Here is a 15036-nt window from a genome sequence, read left to right as displayed (position 1 = left end):
TCATCTTACTTCAAAAGCACTGCTAGTGCATTGTAAATATCTTGCTGTTATTTTTTTCACTCATCATTTTGTGAATGTTGTTTTAATTCAAATCATATCATCGTCATCTCATTATCACTGAAATCAAAGAAACCCTTTGTTAATTAAGCACTTTAGTTTGCCGCTGTTCATTTGTGTCCTTCACCGACATTGATTATGACTGGATAATTTGAGACAGTCATATTCTCTGTAGATCTTTGTGCTTTCTTCAGAAAATTTATTTTTTATCTCACAGGTTTGTGACCTTTTAATAAAAAATGTATAATAAATGCACTTTTTTCTTTATCTTGTCTCTGTTATCTTCTAAATCAAAACCCCTTTGTAAGATTAAGATTTTTGTCATTAATTTCTCTGAGATTGTTTGCACAGAGGGTTTTTGCACAGACAAGAACAAAATGTAGTTTTATTCATGACCTTGCTTGTATGACACTATGACACTGTTCCTCGAACTTCTTTCTAGAAACATGCAATAAATTCTGGCTGCCAAGGCAAAAGAACACGTTATCTTTCAATCGGATTACTAATGAACCATTTTTCAGAATTAAATATTTCCCCCTTCACTCTCTCTTTCTCTCCTCCGTTCGTATGATAAGGTGTCCTCTCATTTAGTACAGTGATAACTCACTGAGCCATTTTATCCGCATCCCTGAGCGCTTCTTTAATTGACTAACTTTTTAGTATCTCTCTCTCGTTCTCAAGTTATTTAGCATTCAATTCACTGGCAGAAAAGCGAGAGCTGCCAGTATATCTCTCAGAGACAGGCCCTCGACATTAAATCACACACACACAACACAGAGCTCGGTAACAAAACTCCCACTAGTGCAGACACAATGTGCATCAACAGCACTTTGCCTCTGTCAGTCTTGAATTATGTATTTTGTTTGATTATTCCCACAGGACAGTTGCAGACATGCATGTCGGTGAGAGAGAGAAAGTGAGAGAGTGAGAGTGCTGCTATAGATCTTGATAACAGTGACACTCTCATCAGAGCACACATGCTCACATAAACGCTCTTGTCAATAGTGAGATGTTAATGTGAGCAATGCCAGTGAAAGGGCCGTCCTGGTAGTTAATTCCAATTCAAGGCCAAAGTGCTTTGATGTGAGATAACTGAGAGCCACCATGATGCAGCGGGTTGAGCTGCCTCTCCTCTGCCTGCATATTTCACTGATGCAAGAACAAGGAAAAATGGAAAAAGCTCTCTATAAACCTAAGTGAGCTGCCATGCTGTCTTCTGTCTGCACAAATGCCTTCCAAAGGCTTTACAATGACTCTGATGCAACAAAGCTGAGCAACTAATGAACTACCAACAGCACAAATGCTCTGTTGATTTATTTGTTGTCACTGAGTTCTTTTTTGTTAAAATGACACACCTTTATTATATCAAACTGTTATCTTTAAACATACGTTTTAAATGAGTTTTTTTTTCATAGTTTTGGAAAAAAGTCAGCATTTATTTAAACAAAAATCACATGATCCTTCAGAAATCATTATAATATGCTGAATTGCTGCTCAATAAACATTTGAAAAGAGTTGTCACTTCATATTTTGGTGGAAGGCATGAGCATTTTTTTTAGGATTTTTCGATGACAAAAAGTTAAAAAGGACAGTATTTGTTTGAAATAGATTATCGATTATAGTGACTAAAATTATCACGATTATCAATATTATCACGGTTTTGTTGAAGCGAGATGAAAGTGTTCAAAAATAGTTGATGCTCACACTGAAAACATTTCAGCAAGTTTTATATTTAATAATCAACAAACAACTAATAAAACAAGCAACTCTATGCACTTAATTTAAAGAAAGATTAAATTCTGTGGCATTTCCTTCCTTACAATGAAAAGTGTAGAAGCATAGAAAAGCATAGAAAAGTCACTGACTCTGCATTCCTTCTCGAAAAAAAAACAAAAAAACATTGTGCGCTGCGCTTGTGTCAGACTGTTGCTGGCTGGACATGATTTAATAGCGAGTTATTAAAACCGCGATAATCAAACACGGTTTTAATGATAATTCATTTTTAAACGATATTACTAACCTTCAGCACATTTTATCACGGTTATCGATAAAACCGGTTATCGTCCCATCCCTACAGCTATGATATACATTTATACAGAAAACACCATGCAGACGATTAGTAATTAACTTGTATTTGTCTTTTTAGTGATGTTTTTAAGGCAATCACAAGTTAAACAAAAAAGCTAGTCTAGATTATATTGGTGACAGTTCACTATAAGTTCTATATTGTTGAGCTCTGGTTATATTGAACTTAATGAAATTGTAATTTTTACTTGTCAGCATTGCGTCCTTGATTTGCTTTCTCTGTGTAATTTACATATTGCTTTGGATTTTGTCCACAATCTTGGTTTTGCAGCCTATATTTTGGAACAGCTTGTGTGTTGGTCCTTTGAAGCATTTCAAGGTTTTGGAAAAAGAGAAAGGAGTCCTCTCCCCTGCTGTCTTCTCTGTTAAAGCTGAGAGCTCTCTCTTGGGTGCCCATCTCTCTGAGGAGGGACCTGCTATGGCCACTGACCACATTGTTATAATAGACAGATTTATGTGCTCGAGGGACTCATAAAGCTGCTCCCCTTTTCCTCCCACGAGTCACATCACGCCATCCCTCCCTCCTGCTGAATTGCTGTACTATTATAACCCAGCTAGCAGATAGAAACACTTTCGCTCTCTCTTATTCTCTCTGTGAGTGCACTCGTGCATAAGAGGAGATACAGCTGCATTCTAACTGAGCGTGAGACAACATCATGGACAACCCGTCAGCCATCACCTCTCACTCCTGTTATACCACTCTTCCAGCTTTAATGGTGATAGATGTGCCACACGTGTGTGCTTGTGCATTATAATGAGAAGCAGGTGGCATGTTTATTCCCCAGGAAGTGTGTCGGCGAGCGTGCATGTGACTGATATCCTGTACAGCTAATGAACCAGAGCTGAGCATGAGAGTGCACTAGGCAGCTCACAACAACAAAACCTCTTGGACACACTGTAAAACATTCAGGGTCAGACAGGTGAGCAAATAGCCGGCACTCTGTGAGGTCAGATACCTGTGGAGGTTAATTACTGTTGTGTCCTGAGGCTGAACATTAACCCAGGTCACCTGTGGGCCACGGCTTTTATGCTAGTGCTAACTTGACTGGCTAAATCCTCTGAACTCATGACATCACTCGCTCAAAAGTTCATAACGGATATCACTGTCAAAGCTTCTCAAGCGCAAAGTGCCTATTCCCAAATGTAAGCGTCAGGATATTGATTGGTGGCAGACGGTATCATTTAATTGGTTGACGGCACTCTCTCTGGCCCTTAGCGTTTAATCACATGCGGTGCATTTATGAGATGCCTCTGAAATCCCAATTAATCAAAATACAACAGTCAATACGCAGCAGTGTGTGCAAATCCTAAACCAGCTACTTTAGGAGCAACTCCCCCAAGTGCTGCATGCCACAAAACAATAGGATTTTTTAACTTATTGTTGTTGAGTATTTGATCTCAACACAGTATATATCAAAGTTTTCATATGCAACTCATCCTACAGAATTTGTGCTCCAATCATGAATTTTCTAAAAGATTCTTTAAAATAGGGATGCACGATATTATCAATTCAATATCGGAATCGCCGATAATGGCTTAAAATGTGAATATCGGCAGCCGATATCTTTGTTAGATAAGAGGATTAACTCACATGTGCTTAGGGTGTACCAGGAATTAGATCTCGTCAGCAGTGTGGTCATTTTTGAAGCAAACTTTTGAGAATTTGAGAATGCAAGTACAAGATGATTTGTTCGGTGTGTGATAGAGTAAACAGTAACTAGCATGTGCAGTAGCAGCAGTGGCAGCTTCCCCCGGACCCTAATTATGAGCTTTAAAGATTTTTGACAACTATTTTGCCTTATACCATCTACAACTAAATCTTAAAATAATATTTTAAGGTTACTACTTTATCTTTCTGGAAAAAATGCAGCAAATGATATTTGGTTGATTTATAAATATTTTCAAAGCTTTCAATGGTCATTATAAAATAACTATATTATTGTTTATTTAATTCTAACCTACGTTTTTGTTAAAAACTAACCAAAAAAAAAATATTATAATTTCTGCACAGGATAGACTTGGTGTTGTTTCCAAATAAAAGGAAATTTATCGGCATCAGCTACCTGACAAAACAAGTTGAAAAATATTGGCATATCAGATATTGGCAAAATCCAATATCATGCATCCTACTTTAAGCCACGTGTCTTGTTGAGTGTGGTGTTAATTTATGTAAGCAGATGCACAATTTATACCTGCTGAATGGAGAAACAGGTGAAAATATTCCATAGATTTGGATTGAGGGAGGAATCTAAGCCATGTTCAGAGACCAGATCACACAGATTGAGGGTGCTTTTCATGCAAGATGTGAAAAAAAGTTGTGGTTTTTAAGATGGATATTCACTTCCTCACCTACAATCCCTGTCGGACCTGAGACTAGAAATCAAAACCTTCGGGTTACAAGTCCAACTCTCTATCCAATAGGCCATGACTACCCCGTTGATTTGAACTGAATTGAATCAATTAATCTGAATTTAATTACTGAACTGACTAGAGCTGAATAACAGCACTATTGTCTTCAGATGAGCTGATGAAGTTTACACAGTTATTGAACTGAACTGAATCAACACTGAACTCACTTGAGCTGAATAATTACTTTTTAAAAAAATAAAATAAAATCAATCAACTTTAATAGTTCTTTCACCATGAAATCAAAAGTAATTTACTCACCCTCACATCTTCCCAAATCTGTATGACTTTCTTTCTTGAAAAACAAAAGGAAAGGTTTTGATAAATGTTTGTGCATCCCTTATCAAGATACAGAAGTTATTGTTACCCAAAATTTGTCATTAGATCTCAAATTTTCCTTAAATTTGCATCTTACTTGTATTTAATTACCTATTTTTGGCACAGGACCAATTTCATTATGGCAAGTTTCAATAGGCAGATGTGTGAATGAGATTTAAGAACTGAAGTTTTTCAGTACTAAGAAAGAAAGTCATATGAGCTTGGAGTGTCATGGAGGAGAATAAATATGACATAATTAGATTTTTTTTTATTAACTATCTATTATAACTATCTATATAACTATCTATTATAAGCATCTCTTTCCTTTTATAAAGACTGCATACTCTTTCCTGTGGTTGCCGCCGATCTATTCCAGTATAAACAATCACCACAGCTGATAATATAAAGTCATTTCATGTCTTTAATAAGAATCTGGACGATTGATCGCAGTTTATGTAATTTCCAGAATCGCAGGTTCAGTTTCGTAGAGCCAGGCGATGGGATGTGCAGTTCATCACATCCTGGCATCTGGAGCGCTTTTGACCGGTTCACTGAAGCGCTGGGTCACTCGTGGCTAATCATTAACTCATTATTGTGTATCAGGCTGTAGATAATCTTTAACTCCAGTGCATTTAGAGCTCTGACAGTTTTATGGAGGCTTCAGAATACGTCTGTACAGAGCAATAAAACACTCCGAATGGAATCTTGGAATGCTGTGGGAATGTGACGTTATGAATAGACTGTGGTCTTTCTGGCTTGCGTTCAGTGATTCAGACTTCATTGAATGCCCAATTGTGTTAATCGCTTGAGGTGTTCTGCTCTACTGGGTCATTTGTTCCTCCTTGTAGGCTTCAATAGCTGCATCCTTCACTAACCTTTGATTGATTTCTGATTAATTGTTAAACTCTACTCATCTTCTTGAACCTAATAAATCATTTCTTGATACACTTGAATGACATCAAATTGTAGACGTGTCCAGTTGACTTGAAGACAAGAAGTCAGCTTTTCAGACATGTAAAGAGCAGATATTGTTGCTCATAAACCTTTCAAACAAATACTAACCCAGCAGGGCAAGCACTGTCAACAGGATCACATTTTCTCTTCTAGAATCTTTTTTCCTCATCCACCTTTTTATCTGGTGATGACCTGACTTGCACTTTTGTCTTGGGCCATTAGCAGAGAGCATGCACAATAGCCATGAAAAATATTTGCTTTCTTAAGGCAAAGAATATGGGAACTCAAAGTAGTTTTTAAATTCTAAAACAGTAAATATAGGGCCATATTGCATATTTTAAAGCGTTGTATTGTAATGTTATTTACATTTATGTATTTGCCAAACACTTTTATTCAAAGTCACTGTAAGTATGCATGCATCGGTATGTATGTATTACATAACAAAATATTAATCAAAGTTTGCATTTATTTTCAAAATAACAAACCCACTTTTCAAACAAGAAAAAAATTAGATTTTAAAATATAAAACATGAAATATAGTGTCATATTACATATTGACAAAACAATATATTTTTTTATGTATTGCAGTGACATGCATTTATTCATTTGGCAGATCAACAATAAAACTGCAGTGCACTCAACCTGCTCTGCTCATGCAATATAACCAGTTGCAGATTACTTGCATCTCAACTGCAGAGCACAGGAGGATTTCTCCTCTCAAATCACTCTGTGTGGTCCACATCTCATGCTGCTGTTGAATTTATCACATGCTCCTACATTCTCTTTATCTGTCGTTTTCACCCTGTCATTATATGCAGCACAGTGCCATCTCTTTTCCTTCCCTTATTAGTGTAATCACACCATTAACTTCGCTGTTGATACTTTGCTCTGGGGGCCAAAGTTATTTCGTAAATCTTTTATGGCCGCGCCACAGGATGTTGCAATAGCATGTCCTTAGGGGCTCATCTCTCCTCTCTTGTTAGATTTTTTATCTTAACTCCTCACATACTCATGCACACTTTTTAGCTCTCTCTCTTGCCACTTATAATTAGTTGCAAGGGTGATAAAAGTATTTTTTCCCAGATCCCCCTCTGGCCACATAATCCCGTAAGCGCCACACAACACACTGAGTGCTTCCCTCAGACAAAGATTAAAAAAAGTTTATCATCCAGTATGCTGGGCTCTGTACTCAGAAAAAGGAGCTAAAAGCTCCTGCAAGGACCTCAGGAATGACTGCAGTAAAATCATTGAGAACAGGGCTGTGAATCAGTCAAGGTCAAGATCTGTCTCCATGTTTTGTGTTATCAAGTTTTAAGTGGGATTTGCCCTGTCCTGCCACCCAGAGTTTTTAGTGCTGTTTGTGTGTGTAAATGCTTTGTAAAGAGATGGCATTGTTGAGTTTTTGAGTGTCTGAAATGGATTGAATTCAGACTGATAGCTGAGGAACAGTAAACTTGTTATACAGTGCTGAGTGAATCTCTTGATATTTTTCAGCTTTTTGGTGACACACAATAAATATCTTGATATTTTCATATTTACTCTAAAGTGGCTTGGAAGGTTTCTCTCTCTCTCTCTCTCTCTCTCTCTCTCTCTCTCTCTCTCTCTCTCTCTCTCTCTCTCTTTCAGTCAGATGAAACACAATTTCAACCAAACAGCAAGCTGGATTTCATAAGTAAATGTCTATAGTTAAAAGTAATCAAGTCATATTTTTCACACTGTTTACTAACTGAAAAAATATATTTAATAATTTTATTTTATGATTATTATGCACTGATTTAACCTTACATTTTGTCAGTATTTCAGTACATATAATTTTATTTTAAAAGGCACAAAGAGACAATTTTGCTTTATGATGCAATTGATTGAATCGTTTCATTTGGAACAGAGTTTAAACTGATCCATTGATTCATGAATCAAACATACTGAATGAATGGACAAATTAAAAATAAAACTATTATGATTTACATAATTATATATGAGTTACAATATTTGCCATGTTGCTTAATTAATAAGTCTCCAGTAAAATCATCATCGACCTGCTCGCATTATGTCTTTTACTCTTTTTTGTAAAAAGACTTTTCCTGGGCGATATGATTTTGAAACCCTGTTTTGTATGTATCACGGTGTGTATTTGTGTTAAAAAGGAAAAGGAAGCACACCAAAGTGCTTTAGGCACCTTAATTTTCCTCAGTTTTCTCTGTTGAGACAATGAGCCTCCATTCCTGCCTTTGCTCCAATATTTATGGCCTTAGATCCGTTTCCCTCTTTGCAAATTCCTGCCACAGCACAAACCTCCCTCAGCCGCTCCACAAATCTCCTGGCATCGCACAGCACTTGAAAGCCACAAATCTTGCAGGATTGCGTAGCTGCAGGGCGACCAGTGGACCGTGCATTTGCACCTGGCTGCCAGTCATGAGCTCTACCACTCTGCATGAGCCAGAATTCCTCTTCCTGTCTATCTATAAATGCCATCAGCTATGAGATGAAAGCTAGAGCTTTAAATACATGCACAATCTTGACATGTAGGATAGCTTGATGCCACATATATGCTGCCAGGCATGAGTTTGGACACACTTGACTGAATTTACAGTATATAATATATATTTTAAAAACCTTTTGATGCGAAGAATTCTGCTGAAATATTTGAAATTAGTCTTGTGTACGGTGTACGGCAAACATAAATTGTAATGATGCATTATTATCTTATCAAATATACTGTATGTTATATGAAAGCATACATGTGAACTCTTAACGTGTTTATAAGTATCCCAGGATGCATCTCAAGAAAGCCCCCCCCACCTCACGTTTTGTTTACTGCATTATTCATAATCATGCATATTTCCATTTGTGTTATTAGATAGTTCTCATGACTTAACTGTAATTTAAAAAAAAATGTGGAAAGTAGCCATAGTAAGAAATGAGATGTTTAACTCTCCAGAATGAAGTCAGACACAGATGTCTCATTAGCATTGCTGATGAACCACAGTCCCCTTCTTAACTAAAGATCCACCAGTCTTGGCACTTCTTCTCTTTAATGAAATTTAGATGAACTGTTTGGAATACAGAGCTGGTGTCTATGACTCACTCTGTGCCTCCTTCCCATGGGGAGTGGGCGGATAACAGGGGAGATAAGAGACTGCTGGCCCTCGAGGGTGCTCCTCCTGCAGGATGAAAATTTCATCCTTTCCCCTTCACACCCCCAGAGTCTGCTGTAAGAAGATATCATTCCCTCTTTACTGCTTTCTGCCTGTCACTGTAAACACAGCTGACTTGGTCCTGCATCAGACCCAGAGAAACAGTGGGTCTGAAACAGACCCACTGTTTCTGTGTCTGAAACAGACACTGACATTTTAATGAGATCTCATTATTTCATGGTGACGTTTCAGTACTGTACTTCAGTATCTGCAAAAGGATTCAGGTGATGCTGGATCAATTTTGGCCAAAATTAGATAGTGTAAAGCATAATTCACTGCCTTTTGTTGGAAACAGCCTGTAAGTGTGGATACAGTATGATGTCTAGTTGGGTGGCTCACTTGGGTTTGGAGCGGAGCCCAAATGCTTTTGAAGCATCACTTTCATGTTTGATGTTAGTAACAGGTATTTATAATTACGTTTGGAAATCTGTTTCAGTCAGCTCCAAACATTCAGATTAATTTTATTTGAGTGATTTAGACATTATACTGTCAAATTGAATTCATGCGTCAAGTGTATGAATTAGATTTTATTTAAATCTTCATCATCACACATTGGTGTGCTTATAGTTACGCAGAGAGATTTCCTTCTTTTTTTTCACCTGTGTTTTCTCTCATTGCAGGGAAATGTCTCATTCAGTTTATGTAAAGTCACGTAAGAATCTTGACATTTGAATATTAACCTCCATTTCAGGGATAAAAATGTCATGGACAGATAATAGTGACAATCTTTGTAACAATATTGATGTGATTAAATGAGCAGCACAACAAACGAGCTCTCCGAACTGCCGCCCTCTCCCCTCATTTGCCTGATTTAATTTGCTTAATTGAATATCCGGCAAGAAATGTGCTTTTTAAATGGCCATGCTGCTGAGGGAAGTACATACGCATCAGACTGATGAACTTATGTGTAGCTCTTTATTAATATTCAAAGAGCATTGATTTTCTAAGTGTACGTCAGATATTACCGCTGCTCCGGCCAGTGTTGAAAGGTTTTCTGTCGAGGCACAGGAAATCTCTAACAACCAATTTCTCCTCTGGGATTATGATAGATTATCCATCAATCCAGAAATAATAAAGCAAGTGCTCTTTGCAGCTATCAGGCTATCAAACACTACAGCAAGTAAGCAACATCATGTTGGGCCTGAAATTAGTTAAGAATTTAGGTGCAATTATGCCAGTGCAACCTGCAATGGCCATTCTAGAAGACAAAACACTTGATGAAGATAAGACGACTGGGAAATATATTTGATATTTTTGCAGTGATTTTACTGTCAATAAAATTAAACAACATTGTAAGTGTAACAGTAATTTTAATGCATTTTTATTTGGCCATGCATGTAATGAGTCATTAATTTTAATTTCCCTTTCTTGTCTCTGTAAATTGTAATAGTTTCTCTGTCATCAAATGTTAAATAGCAAAAATGGCATTTGAGTTGGTTAGTTTGATTCATTTCTTTGGTTTTTACATATGTGTGTTGTTTTTATTACAGTGTTAGTTGTTTCTTCTGTTTGTTTTTTATTTTATTTTGGTGCATCAAGTTAAACTGAATAAAAATGAGAAATGTTGACTTGGCTACTAGATGGAAAAATATATATTTCATTATATATAATATTTTGTTATAATTGTATCACAATTAAACATTTGTCCTTCATTTAGTGAAAAACAATCTGGAGAAACTTTATTATTTTAACTTTTAGACTATTTTTAATTATTTAAGTATATGTTACATTATTTATATACCAGTCACACACAACTCATGAATTCAGGCCTGAGCAATGACTGAAGTGTGCGACGTGTTGAATCGCTGCATCCCTACTCTGCAGTTCCTGTTCAGTCATGTCCTGAGAGAAACGGCCTGACCTTTGCCCCTTCATTTAAACATGCTTGTCATCATGGAGAGACTAACTGGCTGCTCGTATCATTTTTCTTTCAGCAGAAACGACTGAGGTCTTTAGAAATGCAGGCCATGTTCAGTCCGCTCTTTGTTTTCCCAGCGTGCTCTTCCTGCAGGAATGTTCAGGAGAGCTTGCAGGTTGGGCATGCCAGGGACTCTTGGCTGGTGCAATTGTGTTTTCTTTGGAAAGGCAGAGATGGTGGGGAGCATCCTGCTGTAATTACAGCGTGTGCTGAAGCAGAAAGGCTTGTGTGTACTGCAGTGTTTGTCTGTGTATGTCCCTAAATGCTCAAAGTTTAATGCAGTGTTGGTGACTCTGTCAGCTCAGCGGTTCTGTTCCAGACTCATGATTTCCATAATAAGGTGCACTCGGAGACTGAGATATGTTTCCGTCTGCTCAGCCTGCAGGAATGTGGAAGCGCACCTTCAACTCCCGATCAAATGGTGTTTGAGGGTGGAAGCTGTTTGCTGAGTGCCAGCGGCTCCAAACTTTCCTGCTGCGGTGGCGGTGTAATTAGTGCTGGTCTACGGCCGTCTCTCTCTGTGGTGTTTCCATGATTATTTTCTCTGTGGCAGAGGGGGTCTGTTGGATAGCAGATGTCTGCTTTGTGTGAGCATGATTAATTAGCCCGGGTCCGGCCAATTACATGATGAGCGCTTCTGGTTAATAAATGAATGCATCATCTTAATCATGAGTGAGTGAGAGCATGCATGGGGTGGCTTCATTGGAAAGACGCATGAGAGCCCTCAGCACACGGGCTGTTAACACACACAGACCCCTAGACACATGCACTCAGCATGAACCCGGCACGACTTGTGTCCCCCACAATGGCCAGAGGTGTCTTTGGTTTTTGAAATGCTCTCCAGGGACTCATTGTAGCTGGAGCTTATTTGCTTGTGTTTAAAACCACTTTATTAAATCAACACAGTGACATCATTCGTTGTATGCATGATGTCACTATGTTAAAGGAATAGATCAGCCCAAAATGAAAATGTGTCGATCTGTATGTTCCCCTGCTGACCAGTAATGCCATCGAATAATAAATCCTTAAATTAATCCTTTGCACCATATCGAAATAAATCATATTTTCCCTGGGTTCTGTCTTTTTATTCAATAATGTAGATTTTTTTCTTATACCTGTAGTATACATGTATTTATTATTAAAATTGAGAATTTGCTAAAAAAAATTTTTATATAAATATATATTTTTCAGGAAACTTTATTTTTATTACAGTATAACAGTAATATATATCTATAATATGCAGAATAACAAACAGCAACAGGAGTGTAACATTCTCTAAAAATATATATATATTTAGATTTAAAATGAAGCATGTTTGTCTACATGACAATGTGACATGTAGACTAAATATACTCATTTGCAATGTCTTTTTGTTTGTGTTTCTGTAATAATTGAAGAAAAATCTACCCCCCCTTTTCTTTTTCACATTTTTACAATTCTGTCACAGTATATAATGATTTTCAGTAAACAATGACTTGATTTTTGACACTGTTCCTCACAAAAGCTATCATATGACTTCAGAAGACTTCTTATGAAATATTTAAGCAGCGTATATTGCTGTAATGTTTTGGAATGTGATGATGTAATGTATGATTGCATAGGTTTGTGCGATATGGACAAAAAAAAACCTATCACGATTTTTTGATCAATTTTGCGATTTCGATTTTAATCACGATTTTGACACACACAGGCATGCTTTGCAGTCATAAATGCATTCATTATAAATTTGAAACATATTTCCAAAAGAAAACCAATTATAGCTTTATCAAAAAGTTGTAAAATGTCTCTAGAACAGACTTAAGTCAAAATAATCACTAAGTAAAGATGTCAAACAAAATCTAGACATATGGCAAAAAATTATTATAAAAAAATAAAATAAAAGCCGTGTTCAGGGATGTTTTTTTTTTTTTTTTTTTGCCATGCATTGGTCCTAAAGCTCACTGTAGCGGTGCCTCAGGTGTAATACGTTTTGGCCAATATGTTTATTGCCCAAGGTTCACACGTACTCCGTCTGCAGTGCGTATACAGTAAGTTACGTGTACGCGGTTCAGAAGCAGCTACAATATGCATTATTGTAAGGCGAAAGCACATTAAAATAATGCACAAGCCCGAATCTATCCACTCGCACGCAGATTTCCTTTGCTCTGTTAACAAAACCAGATGCGCGTGCTCAGATCATAGACTTTATAAGGCTCAGATACACGCTGCCTTACAAGGTGTCTCCTCTCGCTCAACCTGTGTCCTGTGCACTCACAACTCTCTCTGTGCTCATGCGCAAGAGATTAAATCTTCACCTTTCTATTTATAACCTTTTCTGTTCTCATCTTTTCACTGCGTGCAGTGTGAACGTTCTGATCCATTAACATGGGCTCAAAAAAAAAGGCTACGCATCACAGACAGAGTGTGTGAACCTGGAGTTAGGCATATGCCCAGTCTGCTCTGTTCTCGCGCTCCACTTAGGTGGGGTGCATCCTGATTGGTTCAGATAACATACTGCGGGAGGTCGGGGCTGCGGAAAATCGTGCTATAAAGCGATTTAGAAATCGCGCACACTCAAATCGCAATTTTATTTCGATTTCGATTAATCGCACAGCCCTATTGCATACATTATCATAATGCTTCATGATGTCATTCCCCTTTTGCTTTAATTTAAACGCTGATCATACAGAATTACGTGAATGTGATGTAATGCTCTCGGAATGCTAATAATGAGCTCATGTCTTGGAGTTTGGTGATGTCATGTTTGAGTATTTGTCTATGTTGTTGGCATTGCATCTTTCTGATGTCATTTTCCTTTGTGTCCCCTGTCAGGTCTCACTAAATGGTAGTGTGAGCGTGTAGTGATCCAGCAGGAGTTTAGGAACCCCTGCGGTGAGTGCCATCCACGAATCATGGTGCCACACACCCGACAGGCCTCTCCTCGCGGCAGAGCCTCGTCCCTCCTGCTGCTGCTCTGCCTGGCGGTTCCAATCCATGCAGACAGTGAGTAGCACACTTAAAATACACACTACTCTCTTCTGTCAGCTCATGACTGCCATTCTGTACATCTCTGATCTAAAAACCCAAGTGCGTAGGAATGGGAATATCATGCTGTTTACAAAACAAACGCAACCTTCTTTCCTAAAGTGGCTTATATCACACCGGTTGTCAAGTGTTATTTTCTGTCAAATAAATTGAGGGAGTTCTGGTTAGAGCTATGAAATAAATGAAGTGAGGAAATATGGATGTAAGAGGGATTTGAGATGTTGGATGCAATCACCGTTGTGTTGTTTGTGTAATAGCATACGCGGGAGGATCTTTCACATTCACATCGATCTTGTTTGTCTCGAGGGACCCTCGCAGGTGTTTTAATGAACACTACAGGCTTCGCGTCACATTTATCTAGCTTTTAAAGGGCAAATTAATAAGTCCAAAAATATGAGACCTGCTGGTTTGCTTTTTTTGCTGGGGAAATTGTTGCTGTCATCATTGAAAGATTTGGGTCCTGAAGTGTTAGAGTCCCTTGAGAAAGGTTTCAGCAAGTATTTTTGCAAAATCAAATAGCTGTGTTTACTCCAGCCATAGATCAGAATTGATAAGAGTGTGTTTGTGCAGCAGTATGAGAGGCACAGGCCTTATGTCATGTAGTCCCTGAACCCTGAGGCCAATAAAAACAATAAGAACACCAAAGTCTGGTCACTTATTACCACTGCTGATCTTTATGGTGAAGTAATACCAGCAGCATTAATCATTTACCCGCTGTCACCATTCCCAAACTAGGACTCACTTTATATGGAATTTTAGTTGTGTACCTTGAGAAAAATATTTACGTCTTGCTATCTTCTGGAAGGTTGACCAAGTTAGACGTAGTGTGTTTGTTTTGCAGCATGGTTAAGTTAGCTATTGGCTGTGGTCTTTTATTCAGATTGTTTTGGAATAGATAGCATAAATGTCTGGAACACTTTCATAAAATACTTTTATTCAGCAAGGATTAATTATACAGTATTGATCAAAACTTCCAAAAAGTGACAGTATAGACATTTGTAATGTTACAAGAAAAAAATCCCAGTTTCCAAAAAAAAAAAAAAAAAAAAAAATATATATATATATATATATATATATATA

At 37.5% G+C, this 15036-nt stretch overlaps 1 protein-coding gene across 5 annotated transcripts in view; it reads left to right on the top strand.

Annotated features, from left to right (window-relative positions):
* The window catches only part of LOC132090940 (receptor-type tyrosine-protein phosphatase F-like), a 219516-nt gene that overhangs the window by 56899 nt on the left and 147581 nt on the right, over positions 1–15036 (top strand). For all 5 annotated transcript variants that reach the window (XM_059497709.1, XM_059497708.1, XM_059497707.1 and 2 more), the window contains exon 2: positions 13744–13914. In XM_059497709.1, the coding sequence (XP_059353692.1) occupies positions 13824–13914 (91 nt within the window). In that variant the 5' untranslated portion in view covers positions 13744–13823. The remainder of the gene's footprint in view (positions 1–13743; positions 13915–15036) is intronic.

Source organism: Carassius carassius, chromosome 17 (assembly GCF_963082965.1).
Source record: "Carassius carassius chromosome 17, fCarCar2.1, whole genome shotgun sequence".
NCBI classification, from domain to species: domain Eukaryota; kingdom Metazoa; phylum Chordata; class Actinopteri; order Cypriniformes; family Cyprinidae; genus Carassius; species Carassius carassius.
This window is presented reverse-complemented; position numbering and strand designations above follow the sequence as displayed.